General features: G+C 41.0%; 1 protein-coding gene across 2 annotated transcripts; it reads left to right on the top strand.

The window, feature by feature from the left end:
• Positions 1-12090: 12090 nt before the first annotated feature.
• Positions 12091-13633, top strand: LOC100702693 (HLA class II histocompatibility antigen, DR alpha chain). Of its 2 annotated transcripts, none has more exons than XM_005465904.3 (4): positions 12091-12211; positions 12290-12538; positions 12982-13266; positions 13459-13633. In XM_005465904.3, exons 1-4 carry the CDS (start codon positions 12154-12156, stop codon positions 13587-13589), a joined length of 723 nt encoding a protein of 240 aa, XP_005465961.1. In that variant the 5' UTR covers positions 12091-12153; the 3' UTR covers positions 13590-13633. The 2 variants fall into 2 exon arrangements, with proteins under 2 accessions (XP_005465961.1, XP_025764327.1); XM_025908542.1 differs by having other exon boundaries at positions 12095-12211; positions 12326-12538.
• Positions 13634-18106: the final 4473 nt, after the last annotated feature.

Raw genomic sequence — 18106 nt, forward strand, 5'->3', positions numbered from 1 at the left:
TGTGCTGGGTAGCTCCATAGCTGCCTGGAGGGAGCAGGTCAGGGCTGGCGAGCTTGCTCTCTCTATCTCCACCTCTACTTCTTTACTGCTGCCCCAGGACAACACACACTCTCCACCTGCCTCAACACTACCACGAACTTCCTCTCGCTCCCCACGCCAGCCGGGACCTCATTCGCCTGCCTTTTTCCTGGTGGCTATGTGGTCGGAGGATGAGGAGGAGGTCTCCATTTCTCCACCGGTTCCTGTTCCCTCATCCTGAAGGAAACGGCACCCTCGCCACCACCACTCCTCTCCTCAGTCATCTGTTCTGCCACCTGTTCCTGCTGAAGGGTCCGAGGGGCCCGTCCGGCCTTCGTCTGTTGTTCCTGCTGGGGGTTCTGGAGAATCGCTCCAGCTGTCTTCCGTCCACGCTGAAGGGTCCGAGGAACTGCTTCAGCCGTCTGTTCCTGCTGGAGGGTCCGAGGGGCCCGTCCAGTCTTCGTCGCCTGCAACAACACCATCTGTGGCTCCCACACTGTCGCCTGCAGCGCCACCACCTGTTCCTGTTCTGAAGGCTGAGGGAGTGGAACCAGCAGGTGATAGAGAAGGTCACGATGCTTTCCAGGAAGGCATAGTAGAAAGTCATCATGATGGATGTGCTGATTCCAAAGGAGTTGAGTTTCCTAAGGAGGTATAGCCGTTGGTGGCACCTCCTGAGAATCTCCTCTGTGTTGGCAGAGAATTTCAGCAGGTTGAGAGATTTAAAAAACAAATTAAAACGTACAGCTCTGCTATCAATCTCAACATAAATAAGGACAGGAGAGTAAACAGCAGTGACGTTTATAGAGTTACTGAAGTTGGGCTGCCTGGTATATAATTATGTGCTGTGTGATCGCTAACGAACTGAGGACTTAATAAAAGTTAACATGAGGGTTCCTGATGGTTAGAGACAAATGCAATCACATGGCAGGATGCTGAGATAATCCATCCACAATACGAGGTTAGTCATTAATATTCTGCTGCATGGGCTGGGCTGTAGTTACATTGTAAGGGTCTAAGGAGCTTGGCAGAAAAAAAGAAGAAGCTATGTCTACTGTGAGCGACCATCTTTGAACAGAGGCGGTGGTTTACGACACCAACTGTCTGCCATCTATAATCCAGTTTGAGATCCCTTCCCAGACGCCTTAACGCCCACTCACATCCTGGGCCATCTGACCTCAGGAAATCACATGATAGGGTGGGACCAGGTTTCACAATGAGCTCACCTTAAACCCTGGCTGATTGTGACCCACACCTGTCTTCACACCTTGGTTCATGTGATTAGGTAGAGGATCAATAGGGGGTCCTTTGTCCCTCTTGGAGCAGGGATCTAGAGTGCGACCAATTTGGTCATAAATCCCAAGTCGCACCAGTGCGACCAATTGTTTGAGTAAAAAAAAAAAAGAAAAGTCTCTGCAATTCTGAAAGTCTCCGTGTGGCCAACAACAGACACACATTATGCCCCTATCGTGGTCTAAACCAATCAGAGATAGTCAGGGGCGGGACCTCTCTGATTGGCCCTGGTCCAGTTGAAAGTGCAGGTGGATAGAGAGAGGTGAGTAGCTTGAATGAAGCAATAAAGCTCAAAAACTATTTCAACAACCACCAAGCAGCAAATGAGAGCAAATAAACAGATTCTGCACAAAGACGTAAACACAAAGCGGACCGATGCATCAGAATCAGCTTTCTCTTTCTTGGCTTTCTCACCTGACGGCCCGTACCTGGACGCGCCGTCGGGGCTGAAAGCCAACAGCTCACTGATTCTGATGCGTTGGGTCTGTGCTTTGTGTTTACGTCTTTTTTGCGCTAGATTCTGAGATGCAGGTTTTGTCTCTCTTCAACCAAAATTCACTGAACCAGCAGGAAAAGAAAATCCAAACTATGCTTCACATTTGATAAACATCGTCATTAATTCACTCTGACTTTTGCTGTTTTGCTTCCACCATGATAAAAATCACACTTCATGCACATTATTCATTAGCTTGTTTCCCACCAGTCTACCTTTGTTTACAGCACTGTCGGCCGCTGTCTTTGTTTTTTTACTTAAATGACCTCAGACAAGAATATACTGAAGAAATGTAAACTTTTTTTTAAAAAATTATGCAAAATTGAAGATTATTTTTAGGGTTATCAGTGCTGATAAATGATCAGAATTATAATATTTCTGACTGTCTGAGGCAAAATTGAATCGAATTGAATGGATCATAGAAATCAGTGATGATACCCAGCCCCAGTGAGCAGCCTAGGCCTGACAGACGTGGATGTAGCTGTGGGTAATAAGAAATAAGTAATAAGAAATAATGGTAATAAGAAAAGATGAAAAGAACGATTGATAACTCTTTTGTTAAGTTAAGGCCTGATCCGTCTGAAATTCATAGCCAGCTCTGACACAGTGTCATCAATCTTTGAATGCTGAAAAAGCAGCAGTGTATCCAGAAACACATTATATGTTGCAAAAAATACACTGCCCAAGTGTCTTTGAGTGCTCAGATTGATATAAGAACCAGTCTGTTTGTCTGTCAGCATTCACACTGGAGTTTCTCCTGCACACTTTCTACAGAAATTGTTCTGGTATCCAAACATGCAGCTTTTTGATAGAGAGAGATAGCCTTTATTTGTCAGTTGCAGGTCTTTTGCCCGCAACCGAGATGACAGACCTTGCCGACCGTACATACAATACACAAACATCACATTGGGGAGACAGGTCAGGCTAGGTAGTGTGAGATTATTCTGTTATCATATGTTACCTTATATCTGTAATCAAAGTAGTTGAAATTATGATACTGCAGTAGATCATATTATACCCCTTAATATAGAGTGTGTGATCAGTATGTAGTTTTAGTTTGCATTATACTTCTGACTTAAAAGAGTGTGAAAATCATTAGATCTATTGGACTGACCTGTATTACTCAACACTGTTGAACGTGTTACATGGTTTCTTGACATTGCATACTGCTGAATCATGAAGAGAATGTTGGGTGCAGAAGGCCTTGTTGTTCTGATAGCAGAAGAGATAGACCACATTCCATACCCCCACCTTTACAGAGAGCAGAAAGACAGGGAGCCGAGGTCATAACTTAGGCGCCGTGTGAGAGAAAGAATGTGAATGTTTAGGGTTTCATGACTAGGTGGGGGCTACTAGAGACTATAAAAGGCTGAGTAACCCGTCACCATTTTGAGACTTGCTGTGACCCTCTGCAGGCAGGTCTCCCCATCATGATGGTTCTTATGCTCATAAGTGTTGAATTGTATGGAAATAAATAATTGTTGATTGAGCATTTATACACCGAGTATTGTCCTTCCTTCAGCCCAAAGATTAAAAGAACTGGGAGATTTTAACAACTTGGTGCCCGGTGACCCGGATCTTTGGTGTGCTGAGGAGGGGCAGATTTGGCCTGTGGTGAGATCGTGGGGCAAGGCGAACAGAAGGCCGGCCTAAACAGAAAGGTAAGCACAGCCTGTTGTATTATAAATACCAAATGTGCATATTGGGCTTTCCAAATTAATCTGTTCGCTGAGTTACACGTATTTTCACATTAAATTTGTCGGTGTCTGGTTTTTGGCGCAAGATACTAACAACATAAGTTGAGGCTAAATTCCAGTGTGTTAAATGAACTGCTTCTAGCAAGATACTAATTACATACTACGTTGAGTCTAGTTGCAGCCCACTTTACCTTCCACATTTAACTTTGTCTAAGACTGGCTTCTGTAGCAATAATACATTAGAATCTTTGGAGACGCGGCCATATGTCCAGTACATTGAATAGAGGTTTTGAAGTGGGTTATGGTGTCGGTTGAGTCCTCGTTGATGCGGCCATGAAATTAGTGTGAAATTAAGGTTAAGCAGATGCTGGTTTATGGTGTCGGTTTTGAGCTTCGGGGACGAGCATCACTTTTATGATGCGATTTTGCCCCGTTGTGGCGGCCATAAGCGCAGTAAAAGGGGTACCTGGTGTATGGTGCGGTTGTGCTTCGGAAGAGTTCTAACAGTTGAGTTCAGAGGTTTCTGTGTAAATTTCCGCTGATGAGAAGCGCTCTCTGTGGGTCTCACTGCTGGTGAAACGCGCTGTGTGTGTGAGGCGCGCACTGGGTGCTGTTCTGTGTGTGAAGCGCGCTCTGGGTGCTGCTCTGTGTGTGTTTCCGTGTGTGAAGCGTGAGCACAGTGACAGTGACGGTTGATGTGTGATTAGGAGGACATTAGAGTAAAGACACATTTTAGGATCAAAGGTTGATACCTAGTGTACCTGTGGAAATTAATTTTGTTCAAGGTGTGGCAACCCCCCTGTCTGTGGACGCACAGGCCGGTCCAGCGTCGTCTGGGTGCCGAGGTGGTGACTTGGGAACTGAGGACTCCCGCATAGCTACAGAATAACACTGGAACAGCCGTGTAATCACGGGTTCACATTTATTCTGGACTAGACCAAGACACATTTTGCGATCAAAGGTTGAGCTCTAGAGTAGTCAAAAAGAAAACCGAGGTTAGAGTCCTCATTTCTTAAAATAGAGGTTAGAGTCCTCGTTTCAGTGACGTTTCAGTGGTTAAAATTGTTGTGTGCCTGTCCCCTGATAACGTGAAATTAAATAAAGAGGGAATTTGGAGCCACATAGAGATAGACGGGCATAATTGGGTGCATTACTCTGTGGTGTAATAAAAAATAATAAAAAAAGGAGAGAGAGAGAGTAAGAGGTGTGTAGTGGAGAATTATTGAGAAGCAGAGAGAGGAATGTGTTGGGAGACTGGCGTGCAGTTTGCGCTGTCAAGGTGGGCGTGTTGCCTGCTTATCTGTTTAACAGTGATGAAAATGAAATTAAATAAATCTCTTAGTGTGTTAATACAGGAAGCTACGGACCTGGACCAACTGCCCCCACAAGCACAGCGGCCGAAGCAAAATTATAAGTAAGGGGAACCACACCCAGCAAGAATCAGCAGCTGTGAAACAGACAGCAGCGAGGAGAGAATTAGAGGAGAAATTAAGAGAAGTTTTAACACAAAATTGGGTGGAAATTGGGGCCAACGGACTTGTGGAGGTTGGGAAGGCGTCCGGAGCATCACAACAAAAGGTGAAACAAAAACACACACAAGCAGAGAAATGTGAGAGAAAGGCTCCTTTTAAGGTAACGCCTAGGTTGAGAAAAAGTTAAAATTAACCTGCCTAAAAATGCACACACATGCAATGAAAAAACAGCTTACACTCATGAACATGTGAAGATTTTCCAGCAAGGTTAAAGCAGCAAAAATTAACATACACCTGTTTTTTGTTAATGATGAAGTTTATCCATTACTAACAAATAAACCCTTTAGGTTGCAGGACAACAATTTACCTTCAAAAAGAAAATAAAGAGACTGGTATGACCAACCAGTGATGAAATGACAAATTTAGTGGTTAACAGTCAAATTGTGAGATGTTTTCTGATGATTGAACAACACAAGTGATTACTGACGGAAAGAAAATTTCTCTTTTGTGAGTTTAAACATGATCTTAAGAATTTGAACATGTGCATGTTGTCCTGTCAACTTGGTGGGTTATGAGTTGATTATATCGTGAGAAAAAAAAAAAAAAAGGGGGAGAGAAGGCTGACACAGGGCATGCCCCGGTGTTTCTCCCCTCTTGTTGTAACACAGCCAACACAACATCATTTTCCTGTTTGTACACTTCTGTTTGTTTTTGTTTTGTTTTGTTTTTTGTTTTTTCTCTTTATGTTTAATTACAGGCTGCTTTGCTGGCCCTGAAAGCCGAGGCTGACCTGGACTCCTGCTCTCCCCTCTACGTGATCCTGACCAAATGCTGCAACAGCTGGACCTGAAAATGTCAACAGTGCTGCAGGAAAAAGATCTCATGCAGCAGAGACGGAGAGCACTAAAACCTAAGGCCCGTTTCACTACACGGGGGAAAATTCCCGGACTGCGTCAGCTGACAGAGCTGTGACGAGACGCCCGCCAAGCCCGAATGAAAAGTGAGGCCGAGCAAAGGAATACTGACCTTAACAACTCTGCATTAACACTGTGCAGGACAGTGACGGACCAACATGCATGATCGGGCAGCAGCAAAAATGGCGCGACGGAGACCGAAGGAGTAACTGAGGTCAAAAGGCACCTCAGAATGGACAAAAACACAGAAGAAGATGCAGGTTTCACCTACGGTGAGCATGGACATTGGAGAAAGGACTGCCCCGATTGGGGTCAGAACCAGGATGGACAGAACTTCGAGCAGCAGCAGCAGCAATGGTCGCAAACAGACTGAAAAGGAGGAGGGCAGGACCCCAGGACATGCTTCAGGCCGTAGTTTACCCAGAACACCAGAACAGGAAAGTGATGAACACACACACAAACACACACATCTACATACACTGATGAAAAGAAACACACACATGAACAGATGTGCACTCGTTGATTGAGTGAAAAATGACACACACACACACACACACACACACACATCAAAATGCTGATTCAATTCACTGAGAAGTGATCCACACATACACACACACACGCTGATGCAATGAAGAATGCTTTGCTAACAAATGCTTATGCTGATATGCAAAATGCTGCACACAAATATCCCAATACATAATTTTTATGAGGAGCCATTGATTACCATTGATTATTTAGAATGTGTTTTATGTCACCCAAAGAGTATTTATGTAGATTTAAGGAATAAGGTCTGAAACAATTTGGTTATGAAAACAATGTCTGTGCGTGATGTCTGTTTATGGCTCAAGGCCTTGACTGAATTCTTTGCTGTGCTTCACACAGCCTGGTGAGGAACAGTGGCACAGAGTGAAAATGATGAACTAATAGTGTAAGTTTTAGGTCGAAGTACCGCATTTTCTGTGATTGAGATTTAATTCAAGGAGGAACAAAGGTGCTACGGTACCTGAGGTTCTCATTCCCACACAATATTGTCCCGGCAGGAAGCAAAACTTTCCTGTGAATTTCTGGTTGATTTTTTGGTTTTGCTTAGCGCTAGCTTGATTTTATCAGTGAGCTTTGGCTTGTGTTCTTTCTCTAAGCGAGAGAGGGATGGTTTTATGCTTGGGCATGTCTGCAACGGGCCCTAGTTTGTGTTGTTTTTGTTAGTATTTTGTTGGTTACGTCTGTTTTTGTTTTTGTTACAGTGCACTGAGATAGGAACATCTGAGAGGTGTGATCCACCGATGGTGATATTTTGTGAGTTCATGATTTAACAATCAGCTCTTTAAACCAGGCCTGAAAGATTGAAATTTAAAGCGCTATGAAATATTTTTACTGAAAACAGTTGCAAAGTGTGCTTCTCCATGATTGTAATTGGCTTGAGAGAAATTCACTTATATGGGACACTGATCACGTGAGAAGTCCTGAGTCTAAAAGGATTGCAGCGAGTCAATCCACTCCAAAAACAAAGAATTGTTTTCTTTTTGAAATGATGACGTCATCTTGCTGGTGATGGATACTCGAATAGGTTACGCGTGAGATTCCATTATCAGCAACATCTGGTATGAATGGGTGTGAATGAATGCATGTGACTGGACTGTGATGGACGGACTAAAAGTTTTGACTGACTTGATACTGAGACAATGACGGCACCAACTTTAGGATTAGTAAATGCTGACAAACAATTCACCTAGCCGGCAAGAGAAGGGTGGATGCTTCGCTTTGCTTTGTTTTGTTTTTGCAGGAGCAGGAGGATAAGAGAGAGCAGAGGGGGAGACTGTAGCTTCACATGAGAGTGTGGAACTGCAGACTTAACCCTTTGGTTGCTAATTTTGAGTTCTGAGATATGATGTCACTAACCTTCTCTTTTAATTTTCTAGCTCCGATGAATTGACACATGGGAGTGTGTCAAAAAGGGGGAAGTTGAGTCTGAACATCAAACAATGGTTTTATGAACAGTTTATGACTTTATTTGTGTGTTTAATAATTTAGGTATGGTAAGCTTATAATGTGTTAGAATAAAAAAAAAAAGAAAAAAAGAAAAAAAAAAGGGTTAATTTGTTTTTGTTTTTGATTTCTTGATTAAACTAAGTGGTTATAATCACTTTCATAAACACATTGCAAATGTGCTCATAATGAGTTGACACTCAGTCTTTTGAAGGTCATAAGCTTCGTTCGGCGTGACTGTCCGGACTGATAAATTGTAGGTATTGACTTTGAGTGCAGAGGGGTAAATGCAAACACGCTTACACACACATAGATTATGATTAGAATAAGTTCCTTGGTCAGAGAGTCCTGAACATAATATTCTAAACCAAATTTGCAGCACCGGAAGGACAATGGATAATATATAATAGATTATCAAGGCTAGGGAGAGAGGTGTTTTGGTTTTCTGTCTCTTGCAGAGAAAGGAACAGACACCAGACGGGGACACGGAGATATGAGGACCCTTCACAGCAGAGACAGATGTAGGAACTGCCGAGACAGCAACTGGGGTCAAGTGTCATGGCGTTTGGGCTCCTTGAGAAGATGGATCCCATAAACACAGCAATAACCATGAAGGGGTTGGCCAAAATCTAGGAACACCAGACCAACGAGGTTCGAGAGGCTCTTGGCAAAAAGGGGGACACGGCGGTGACCCCAAAATACACAGATCTTTGTTTGAAATCGGGGCAGAATAATCCCCTGATCTGTGCAACGACTAAAGGGTGGTCTAACCCCGGAGGTCGAAGAAAGAAGCTGAGAATCACCCAACTGGAAGATACTGGTAGCTGCAGCAATAAAAATAAAGGTTAAAAGCTCCTTAGACAGAGGTTCTAGTCTAAGTACATTTGAAAGGTATAAGAGGGGACCAAAAATGGGAGTGGGAAACTGGAGCACCAAAATAAAGCTGTGGGAGAATTGGGGAGTGATGGGAGTGTCATCTGTAACTGCTGTTATGGTTGTAAATCTAATTTTTCTTGCATCTGAACTGCGCAAACACAGAGGTCATTCCACATATGGTCGACCCGTTAAAGGGGGACAGAGGGCCTCAGGACCAAGAAGAACTGGACCTTGTAACGCTGGAGTGTATGTTATAAGTGATCTCTTTTTTAAGAGATCAAAAGGGGGAATTGTGAGATTATTCTGTTATCATATGTTACCTTATATCTGTAATCAAAGTAGTTGAAATTATGATACTGCAGTAGATCATATTATACCCCTTAATATAGAGTGTGTGATCAGTATGTAGTTTTAGTTTGCATTATACTTCTGACTTAAAAGAGTGTGAAAATCATTAGATCTATTGGATTGACCTGTATTACTCAACACTGTTGAATGTGTTACACTGTTTCTTGACATTTCATACTGCTGAATCATGAAGAGAATGTTGGGTGCAGAGGGCCGTGTACTGATAAATGGGAGAAACAGACTACATTCCATGCCCCCACCTTTACAGAGAGCAGAAAGACAGGGAGCCGAGGTCATAACTTAGGCGCCGTGTGAGAGAAAGAATGTGAATGTTTAGGGTTTCATGACTAGGTGGGGGCCACTAGAGGCTATAAAAGGCTGAGTAACCCGTCACCATTTTGAGACTTGCTGTGACCCTCTGCAGGCAGGTCTCCCCATCATGATGGTTCTTATGCTCATAAGTGTTGAATTGTATGGAAATAAATAATTGTTGATTGAGCATTTATACACCGAGTATTGTCCTTCCTTCAGCCCAAAGATTAAAAGAACTGGGAGATTTTAACAGTAGCGAGGAAAAAAACATCGAAATGTGTAACACAAAAGGATAATACAGGAATGCACAGATATTAACACACCATAGCACAATAAACACAGACAAGCAACATGGGAAAGAGTTCCAGTGTGTACATCTGATCTGGGACCGCTGCAGTCTTTCGACTGCGCCTCCAACTGACCCGATGTCCACATCAGAGGGGAGGTAAGCGTTGGAGGTGGCGTTGGATCCGGGGTAGGGAGGGTGATGCGTCGGTGAGTGCTTATCAGTATCAGTATACAGGGAGTGCAGAATTATTAGGCAAGTTGTATTTTTGAGGAATAATTTTATTATTGAACAACAACCATGTTCTCAATGAACCCAAAAAACTCATTAATATCAAAGCTGAATGTTTGTGGAAGTAGTTTTTAGTTTGTTTTTAGTTTTAGCTATTTTAGGGGGATATCTGTGTGTGCAGGTGACTATTACTGTGCATAATTATTAGGCAACTTAACAAAACACAAATATATACCCATTTCAGTTATTTATTTTTACCAGTGAAACCAATATAACATCTCCACATTCACAAATATACATTTCTGACATTCAAAAACAAAACAAAAACAAATCAGCGACCAATATAGCCACCTTTCTTTGCAAGGACGCTCAAAAGCCTGCCATCCATGGATTCTGTCAGTGTTTTGATCTGTTCACCATCAACATTGCGTGCAGCAGCAACCACAGCCTCCCAGACACTGTTCAGAGAGGTGTACTGTTTTCCCTCCTTGTAAATCTCACATTTGATGATGGACCACAGGTTCTCAATGGGGTTCAGATCAGGTGAACAAGGAGGCCATGTCATTAGTTTTTCTTCTTTTATACCCTTTCTTGCCAGCCACGCTGTGGAGTACTTGGACGCGTGTGATGGAGCATTGTCCTGCATGAAAATCATGTTTTTCTTGAAGGATGCAGACTTCTTCCTGTACCACTGCTTGAAGAAGGTGTCTTCCAGAAACTGGCAGTAGGACTGGGAGTTGAGCTTGACTCCATCCTCAACCCGAAAAGGCCCCACAAGCTCATCTTTGATGATACCAGCCCAAACCAGTACTCCACCTCCACCTTGCTGGCGTCTGAGTCGGACTGGAGCTCTCTGCCCTTTACCAATCCAGCCACGGGCCCATCCATCTGGCCCATCAAGACTCACTCTCATTTCATCAGTCCATAAAACCTTAGAAAAATCAGTCTTGAGATATTTCTTGGCCCAGTCTTGACGTTTCAGCTTGTGTGTCTTGTTCAGTGGTGGTCGTCTTTCAGCCTTTCTTACCTTGGCCATGTCTCTGAGTATTGCACACCTTGTGCTTTTGGGCACTCCAGTGATGTTGCAGCTCTGAAATATGGCCAAACTGGTGGCAAGTGGCATCTTGGCAGCTGCACGCTTGACTTTTCTCAGTTCATGGGCAGTTATTTTGCGCCTTGGTTTTTCCACACGCTTCTTGCGACCCTGTTGACTATTTTGAATGAAACGCTTGATTGTTCGATGATCACGCTTCAGAAGCTTTGCAATTTTAAGACTGCTGCATCCCTCTGCAAGATATCTCACTATTTTTGACAATAATTATGCACACCTGATATAGGGTGTTGATGTCATTAGACCACACCCCTTCTCATTACAGAGATGCACATCACCTAATATGCTTAATTGGTAGTAGGCTTTCGAGCCTATACAGCTTGGAGTAAGACAACATGCATGAAGAGGATGATGTGGACAAAATACTCATTTGCCTAATAATTCTGCACTCCCTGTATAGAAGACCCACAATGATGACTCACCTGCAGAGGTCAGCTGTGTGACAGCAAAGAGCTGATTGGCTGATAAACAGCAGAGGAAACACTTGAAAATCTTGTATTTGTCACATGATCAGAGCAGCTCCTCCTCCTCAGCTCTGTGATCAATAATCAATGTCTGAAAGCTGATCAGATTATTGTAGGGGTGTCAAACATAAGGCCCGAGGCCAGAATCAGCCTGGCAAAGACTGATCGGGCCTGCTGGATAGATCTACCACATATGATGGAGGCGTAAAGTTTTTGTGTTTGTAAAAGTTTCCTGCTGACAAACTCAGCTGTGACTCTCACTGTCACAGTAACACATGAACTCAGGTGTATTTTAAACTGGAAACTATTTAAATAAGAAATAAAGTCATATTTCACAGTGTTTTTAAACAAACTGAATCATTTTATTAGAATAAAGTGTGTTTTATTTTGAAAACCCTCAGAGTGGAAACTGATCAGGCTGAACTTTATTTTGAAGGGTCTATAAATATTGATTATTGATCGGTGCTGTCTGTTTCAGATCATGTTCACCTTCAGCTGCTGTCTGGCTGGACACTGATGACATCATAAGCTGTGAGCTCTGTGATTGGCTGCTGTGTGTTAGAGCTCAGCTGCACTTTCAGTCAGTTCACTCTCACACACTGTGAGGTTCACACACACACACACTCGCAGTTTAACTCTCAGAGAGCTGCTGATGAAGATGAAGGAGCTGCTCCTCTTCCTCTCCTGTGTCCTCTGTGTCTCTGCTGACCGTGAGTTTGTCTCTGTAAACAGCAGGTTATTGATCAGGTCATTGATCAGGTCACTGATCAGTGTTTGATGTGTTTCAGCTCTGCACAGTGACATTGCTGTCGGTGGCTGTTCAGAGTCTGATGAAGAGAACATGTATGGACTGGATGGTGAAGAGCTTGCCTACACAGACTTCAACAAAAAGGAGGAAATCTACCCTCTGCCTCCTTTTATTGATCCTATCACTTATGGGGAAGATGCTTATGAATCATCTGTGGCTTTTCAAAAGACCTGCAGAAAGAATATGAAGCAATTTGGTGAAGGCATGAAGGACTTCCCTCCAGAACAGGGTAAATACAACATGTAACATCTGTCTCACCTCACCTGTGTTTACATCATCAGCGTCGATCTATTCTGTCCAATCAAACACAGCCAGCTTCAAACTGATTAAATACAAGAAATAATTCCACCTTAAACACATTCAGACTGATCATGTGTACAGAAACATAATGCTGACATGTTTATATTTGTGTTTATTTTTTCACATCACATTTTATTTTATTTTTTCCTCCTTTTAGTTCCTCTAAAGCTGAACTGAGTCTGTCTGTGTTCCTCTGTCTGTAGTTTAACTTCATGATTCTGACCTCACACTAGTTTCTCTCACACAGACAGTGATGACATCATCTGAGTGAACACCTGAACTATTTTATTGATGTTTATTATCATCATGATCACCTGCTGATGGAAACCTGCTGAGCTCTGATCGTGCTCTGCCTGATGTGTTTGTGCACAGATGTTCCTTCAGCTGTGATGATCTACACCAGAGATGAGGTGGAGTTTGGAGAGAAGAACACTCTGATCTGTCATGTGACTGGTTTCTATCCTGCTCCTGTCAACGTCTCCTGGACCAAGAATCAGCAGAAGGTCACACAAGGATCCAGCATCAATGTTCCCTATCTCAACAAAGATGGGACCTTCACCCAGATCTCCAGACTGCAGTTCACCCCACAGCTGGGAGACATCTACAGCTGTGCAGTGCAACATCTGGCCCTGACACAACCACTGACCAAAATCTATGGTGAGAAAACTTTATTTAAACCCAGAACACTGACAGAAATACAGAGGTGTCTGTCTCCAGCTGTGAAGACTGAGCCCAGTGTTCATCAGAACAGCTGGATCTGATCTGAGCTGACAGTTTGAGACAGATGTTTGTTTTTCCTCTTTGCCTCCAGATGTGGAGGTTCATGTTTCTCTGTGTTTGTGTCTCCAGAGGTGGAGGCGTCCGCTCGCTCTGATCCAGGTGTTGGACCCTCTGTGTTCTGTGGAGTGGGTCTGACTCTCGGTCTGCTCGGTGTGGCTGCTGGAACCTTCTTCCTCGTCAAAGGAAACGAGTGCAGCTGATTGGCTCACGGTGATGATGTCATCATAGTTCTACAATGAGCTCATAATGAGTGTGTGTTATTGTTGTGTGTGCGGAGTTCACCTGTAATGAACATCTGCTTCCTGTCTACCTGTCTCACCTGCTTTAGGTTGATCTCCTGTATGAGCTGTCCTGTCATCATCTGTGTCAGTAAGGTTCAACTCTGGGATTCAAAGCAAACTAAAGCTCCCTCGTCACAGTGAGTATCTCCACCATTCATCCAGCAGATTCTACCTGGAACCTTCTTCTGCCACAAAAACAAAGGAGACAAAAGTCTAATTAATGAGACTGAGATCAGTTTTATCTGAACTCAGTGTCAGGAATGAAGTCACATGATTGTAAACAGGAAACATGAACCTGCTCAGACACTCCTGACTCAGCTCTCAGAAACAAACCACAGAGAGTGAGATGGATCCATGAGTATTTGTAAAGACACAAGAAGAACACTCAGACAGATTTGTGGGTTTATTACTTTGATGAACAAGGGTCAACGATGACGTTACTGAAGTCCAGTTTCTGAACACACAGGCTCTTTAACTCTAATAAAATAGTCTGTGTCTGTGTGAGTCTGCTGACAACAGCAGTTTAAATAAAAATCAGTGAGTGTTTATAGAAATGTATCCAACATGTTTATATTCCTGCTGTAACATGTTTTAATATCTGACATTTCAATGACTGAAGCAGCATTTACATTGACTCTGACAATCACGTTGAGATGTACTCTTTTCCTCATCAACAATCTGATCACTGACACATCTATGAGCTGAAACGTGCTGTTAGACTCTGACTGAATGTTTCCATTGAATATGATTTAGTCTGCATGAAAAGCTAAACAGAAAATGTGAATTACAAACATTTAAAGTTCATCTGAACCTTTACTCTGAATGTAGCCAGGGCTGGACTGGGACAAAAAAATCGGCCCTGGCATTTTGCCGATTTGGCCGATTTGCCCACCAGGTAAAAAATAAAATAAAAACAAATGTGACACAGATGTACACTGTCTTGTTGTTATATGTATGATTTCTATACATTTTGCACCACATAAAAACTTTGGTTGTAAGATTCAGATAATTATTTGTTAAAAGCTAGACATTTAAAATGAGAATAAGACCCGCCCCTGCACAGTTACCAGCTGTCAGCTACAAAGGATCCTGGTGTTATTTGTCTCTCAGAAACAGTTCATAACTTCAACTCATTCATGTCACCTAAAAGGTAAACCTGTTTCTCCATCACCTGTTCAGCTCTGATGATTCAGTAAGGACATCCGCTGGTTTCCTCTTTCTGGCGCAAAGCGGGCGATAAACAAAGAAGAGAGAAAAGCCGATCAGCTGATCATTGATCAGTTTCATGATTTCATTCATTCATTTCATTTCTTTATTTATTTCACACATGTTTCAACAGTGTTTCTTTTCCTCCTTCCCATCAACATAACACTGCACCCATGGGTGAAAAGGAGCAGGAAGAAGAATAAATTCTTGTTAGCACCTGCCCCCTATCTGCAATCCAAATACTCTTACAAGAGGGCGCCAATACCCCCCAAAAACCCTCTAACATGTATCTTTATGTAACAATGCAAAACTAAACAACAAATCAATACAATCAGCAATATACAGCATTAAATGGCAATGAAAAATTTTTCTTCCACATTTAGCCCTAATTACTTTCATGTTCTTCATATTGATTTATCCTTTTAAATATGTAACACATTTTAAAACGGTGCATGTTTGTACAACTCTTGAGATTATCTTCGAGAGAATTCCATATTCTTATGCCTTTGACTGTCGGACACATTTGCCTTTGTGTGGTTCTAGCAAACTGATGCTTAAAGTCAAACTTCCTCCTACTGTCCCCACTTCCTGAACACAATACAAACAAACTTTGTAACTTAAGAGGTAATGTATTATTTTTTGCCTTGCACATGAATAATAATGTCTGTAATTTCACTAAGTCTTCAAATTTCAACAATTTCGATTTTATAAACAAATTATTTGTATGTTCTCTATATTTAACATTATGAACCATTCGTACCACTTTCTTCTGTAGCAAGTATAGAGGATGTATATAAGTCGCATATGTATCCCCCACACCTCAGCACAATAACTGAGATAGGGGAAAATTAATGAGAAATATAAAATACGCATTGCCTTATAATCTAGTATATCTCTGACATTACCCAAAGTATAAATATTTTTAACCATCTTTTTTCTAACATGTTCAATATGAGATTTCCATTTTAATTCATCATCCAATACTACCCCCAAAAAACGGAGTTCAGTAACTCTCTCAATCAAAACTCCATCAATGGACAGAATTACTTCATCCTCTTTTACCCGATTTCCAAAAATCATAAATTTCGTTTTTGTCACGTTCAAAGATAATTTGTTTACATCAAACCATTTTTTTAGTTTTTCCATTTCAGAAACCATTAATTCAGCCAATTCTTTCAGTTTATCCCCAGCACAATAAAAATTTGTATCATCTGCAAACAAAACGAAATTTAACATTTTGGACACATCACAAATATCATTTATATATAAATTAAAAAGTTTTGGTCCCAAAACAGACCCTTGAGGAACCCCACATTCAATTTTCAGTCTTTCAGAGGAATTGCCTAAATAATGCACATACTGGGTCCTATTTTCTAGATAACTACTTAACCAGTTTAATGCAATTCCTCTCACCCCATAAGTATTCAGCTTAGAAATCAAAATAAAATGTTGCATCGTATCAAAAGCTTTTTTTAAGTCAATAAATACTCCTATTGTATATTTATTATTATCTGTTGCACATGAAATATCGTCAATAGTAGTCATCAGTGCTAATGCCGTTGATCTATTTTTCCGAAATCCATATTGATTTTCACTTAGTAATTGATGTTTTTTCAATAAAGCTCTCAAGTCTTTCCACAAACAGTTTTTCCAGTACTTTAGAAAACTGTGACAGAAGTGACACTGGCCTGTAATTATTAAAACTATGTTTATCTCCCTTTTTTATACAGAGGTATCACTTTTGTCACTTTCATTCTGTCAGGAAATACGCCAGTATGGAAAGAAAGATTGAAAATATAACAAAGAGGAGTAATTATACAGTCCAATGTCTTTTTAACTATAACCATATCTAAACCATCGCAATCAATAGATGTCTTATTTTTAGTCTTGTTTAAAATTGCTGCAATTTCTTTTTCAGTGATATCAGCTAAAAATATAGACTTAACTACTCTGCTTTCACCTTTCCAATCATCCTTTTGTTCTAACTTATCATGTTTTCTAATTAGATTCGCCAAATTAGAGCCAATATTTACAAGAAAGGAATTGAATTCATTTACCACTTCATTCATGTCCTTTATAATCTTATCTTCCTTGTAAAAATACTTAGGCAAATCTAAGGAAACATTCTTATTACCTAATAGTTCTCTGAAAATATTCCAAATACCCTTTATATTATTTTTCTTTTCTTGAAATAGTTTGTTATAGTATTCTTTCTTGGCCTTCCTCAATATTAATACTAGCCTGTTTTTATAGACTTTATATTTCATTTCAGCGGTCTTTGTTCTGAGTTTTATATAATCGCTGTATAGTTTGTTCTTCTTTTTGCACGTGTTTACTAGCCCCTTAGTTATCCATGGTTTAAAATTAGTTTTCTTCTTCTTAACCTTAAGCGGTACCAGTGGACAATGTTTTCCATACAAGGCCAAATAAGTATTTAAAAACGCGTCATATGCGACATTTACATCATTTACATAAACCTCCTTCCAATCCTCTTCTACGAGGTCATGTCTAAATTTATTTATTGCATCCTCATTTCTTATCCTTATACATCTGTCCAATTGCTCTTCCTTATCCTCCATACAATTTCTCATATTGTAATCTAAGGTAAAAAAAAACAGGTAAATGATCACTCATATCATTTATGATGAGGCCACTTTTAATATTATTCCCTAAACTATTAATAAAAATATGATCAATTAATGTTGCTGATGTGTCCGTTATTCTACTCGGCTTTGAAATCAGAGGGTATAATCCATTTCCAAGTAGGAATTCTAAAAAGTCTGATGCCATGTGATTAGTGTCTTTTAGAAAATCAATATTATAATCCCCACACAAACCTTAGCCCTACTTAATAAATCTTCCACTACATCTATAAATGTTTCTGTCAGTGTTCCAGGTTTTCTATATATACACGTAACAATTATATTACTTCTTCTTTCCATTTCTAGTTCTACTGTAACAGTCTCCAATAAGTCGTCAATAACCACAGACATATCTTTAAGTTGTTTACATTTCAGATCACAGTCAACAAAAAGTGCCACCCCTCCTGCCTTCTTATTAGATCTATTTATGTAATATAACTCATACCCATCAATATAAAACTCACAGCCCCTTTTCTCATCTAGACATGTTTCAGATAATGCAATTACTTTAAACTTGCCTCTCAAACTATGCAAAAAATCATTAATCGGAGCAAAATTTTTATAGAGGCTTCTACAATTAAAATGAAT

This window comes from Oreochromis niloticus, linkage group LG7 (genome assembly GCF_001858045.2).
Source record: "Oreochromis niloticus isolate F11D_XX linkage group LG7, O_niloticus_UMD_NMBU, whole genome shotgun sequence".
Taxonomy (NCBI): domain Eukaryota; kingdom Metazoa; phylum Chordata; class Actinopteri; order Cichliformes; family Cichlidae; genus Oreochromis; species Oreochromis niloticus.

Excerpts from the sequence above, each read along its gene's own strand:
- LOC100702693 (XM_005465904.3), top strand. The coding sequence starts at position 12,154 with ATGAAGATGAAGGAGCTGCTCCTCTTCCTCTCCTGTGTCCTCTGTGTC. Across the intron at positions 12,212-12,289 it reads CCTCTGTGTCTCTGCTGACC|CTCTGCACAGTGACATTGCT; the intron begins GTGAGTTTGTCT and ends GATGTGTTTCAG. Across the intron at positions 13,267-13,458 it reads ACCACTGACCAAAATCTATG|AGGTGGAGGCGTCCGCTCGC; the intron begins GTGAGAAAACTT and ends TTGTGTCTCCAG.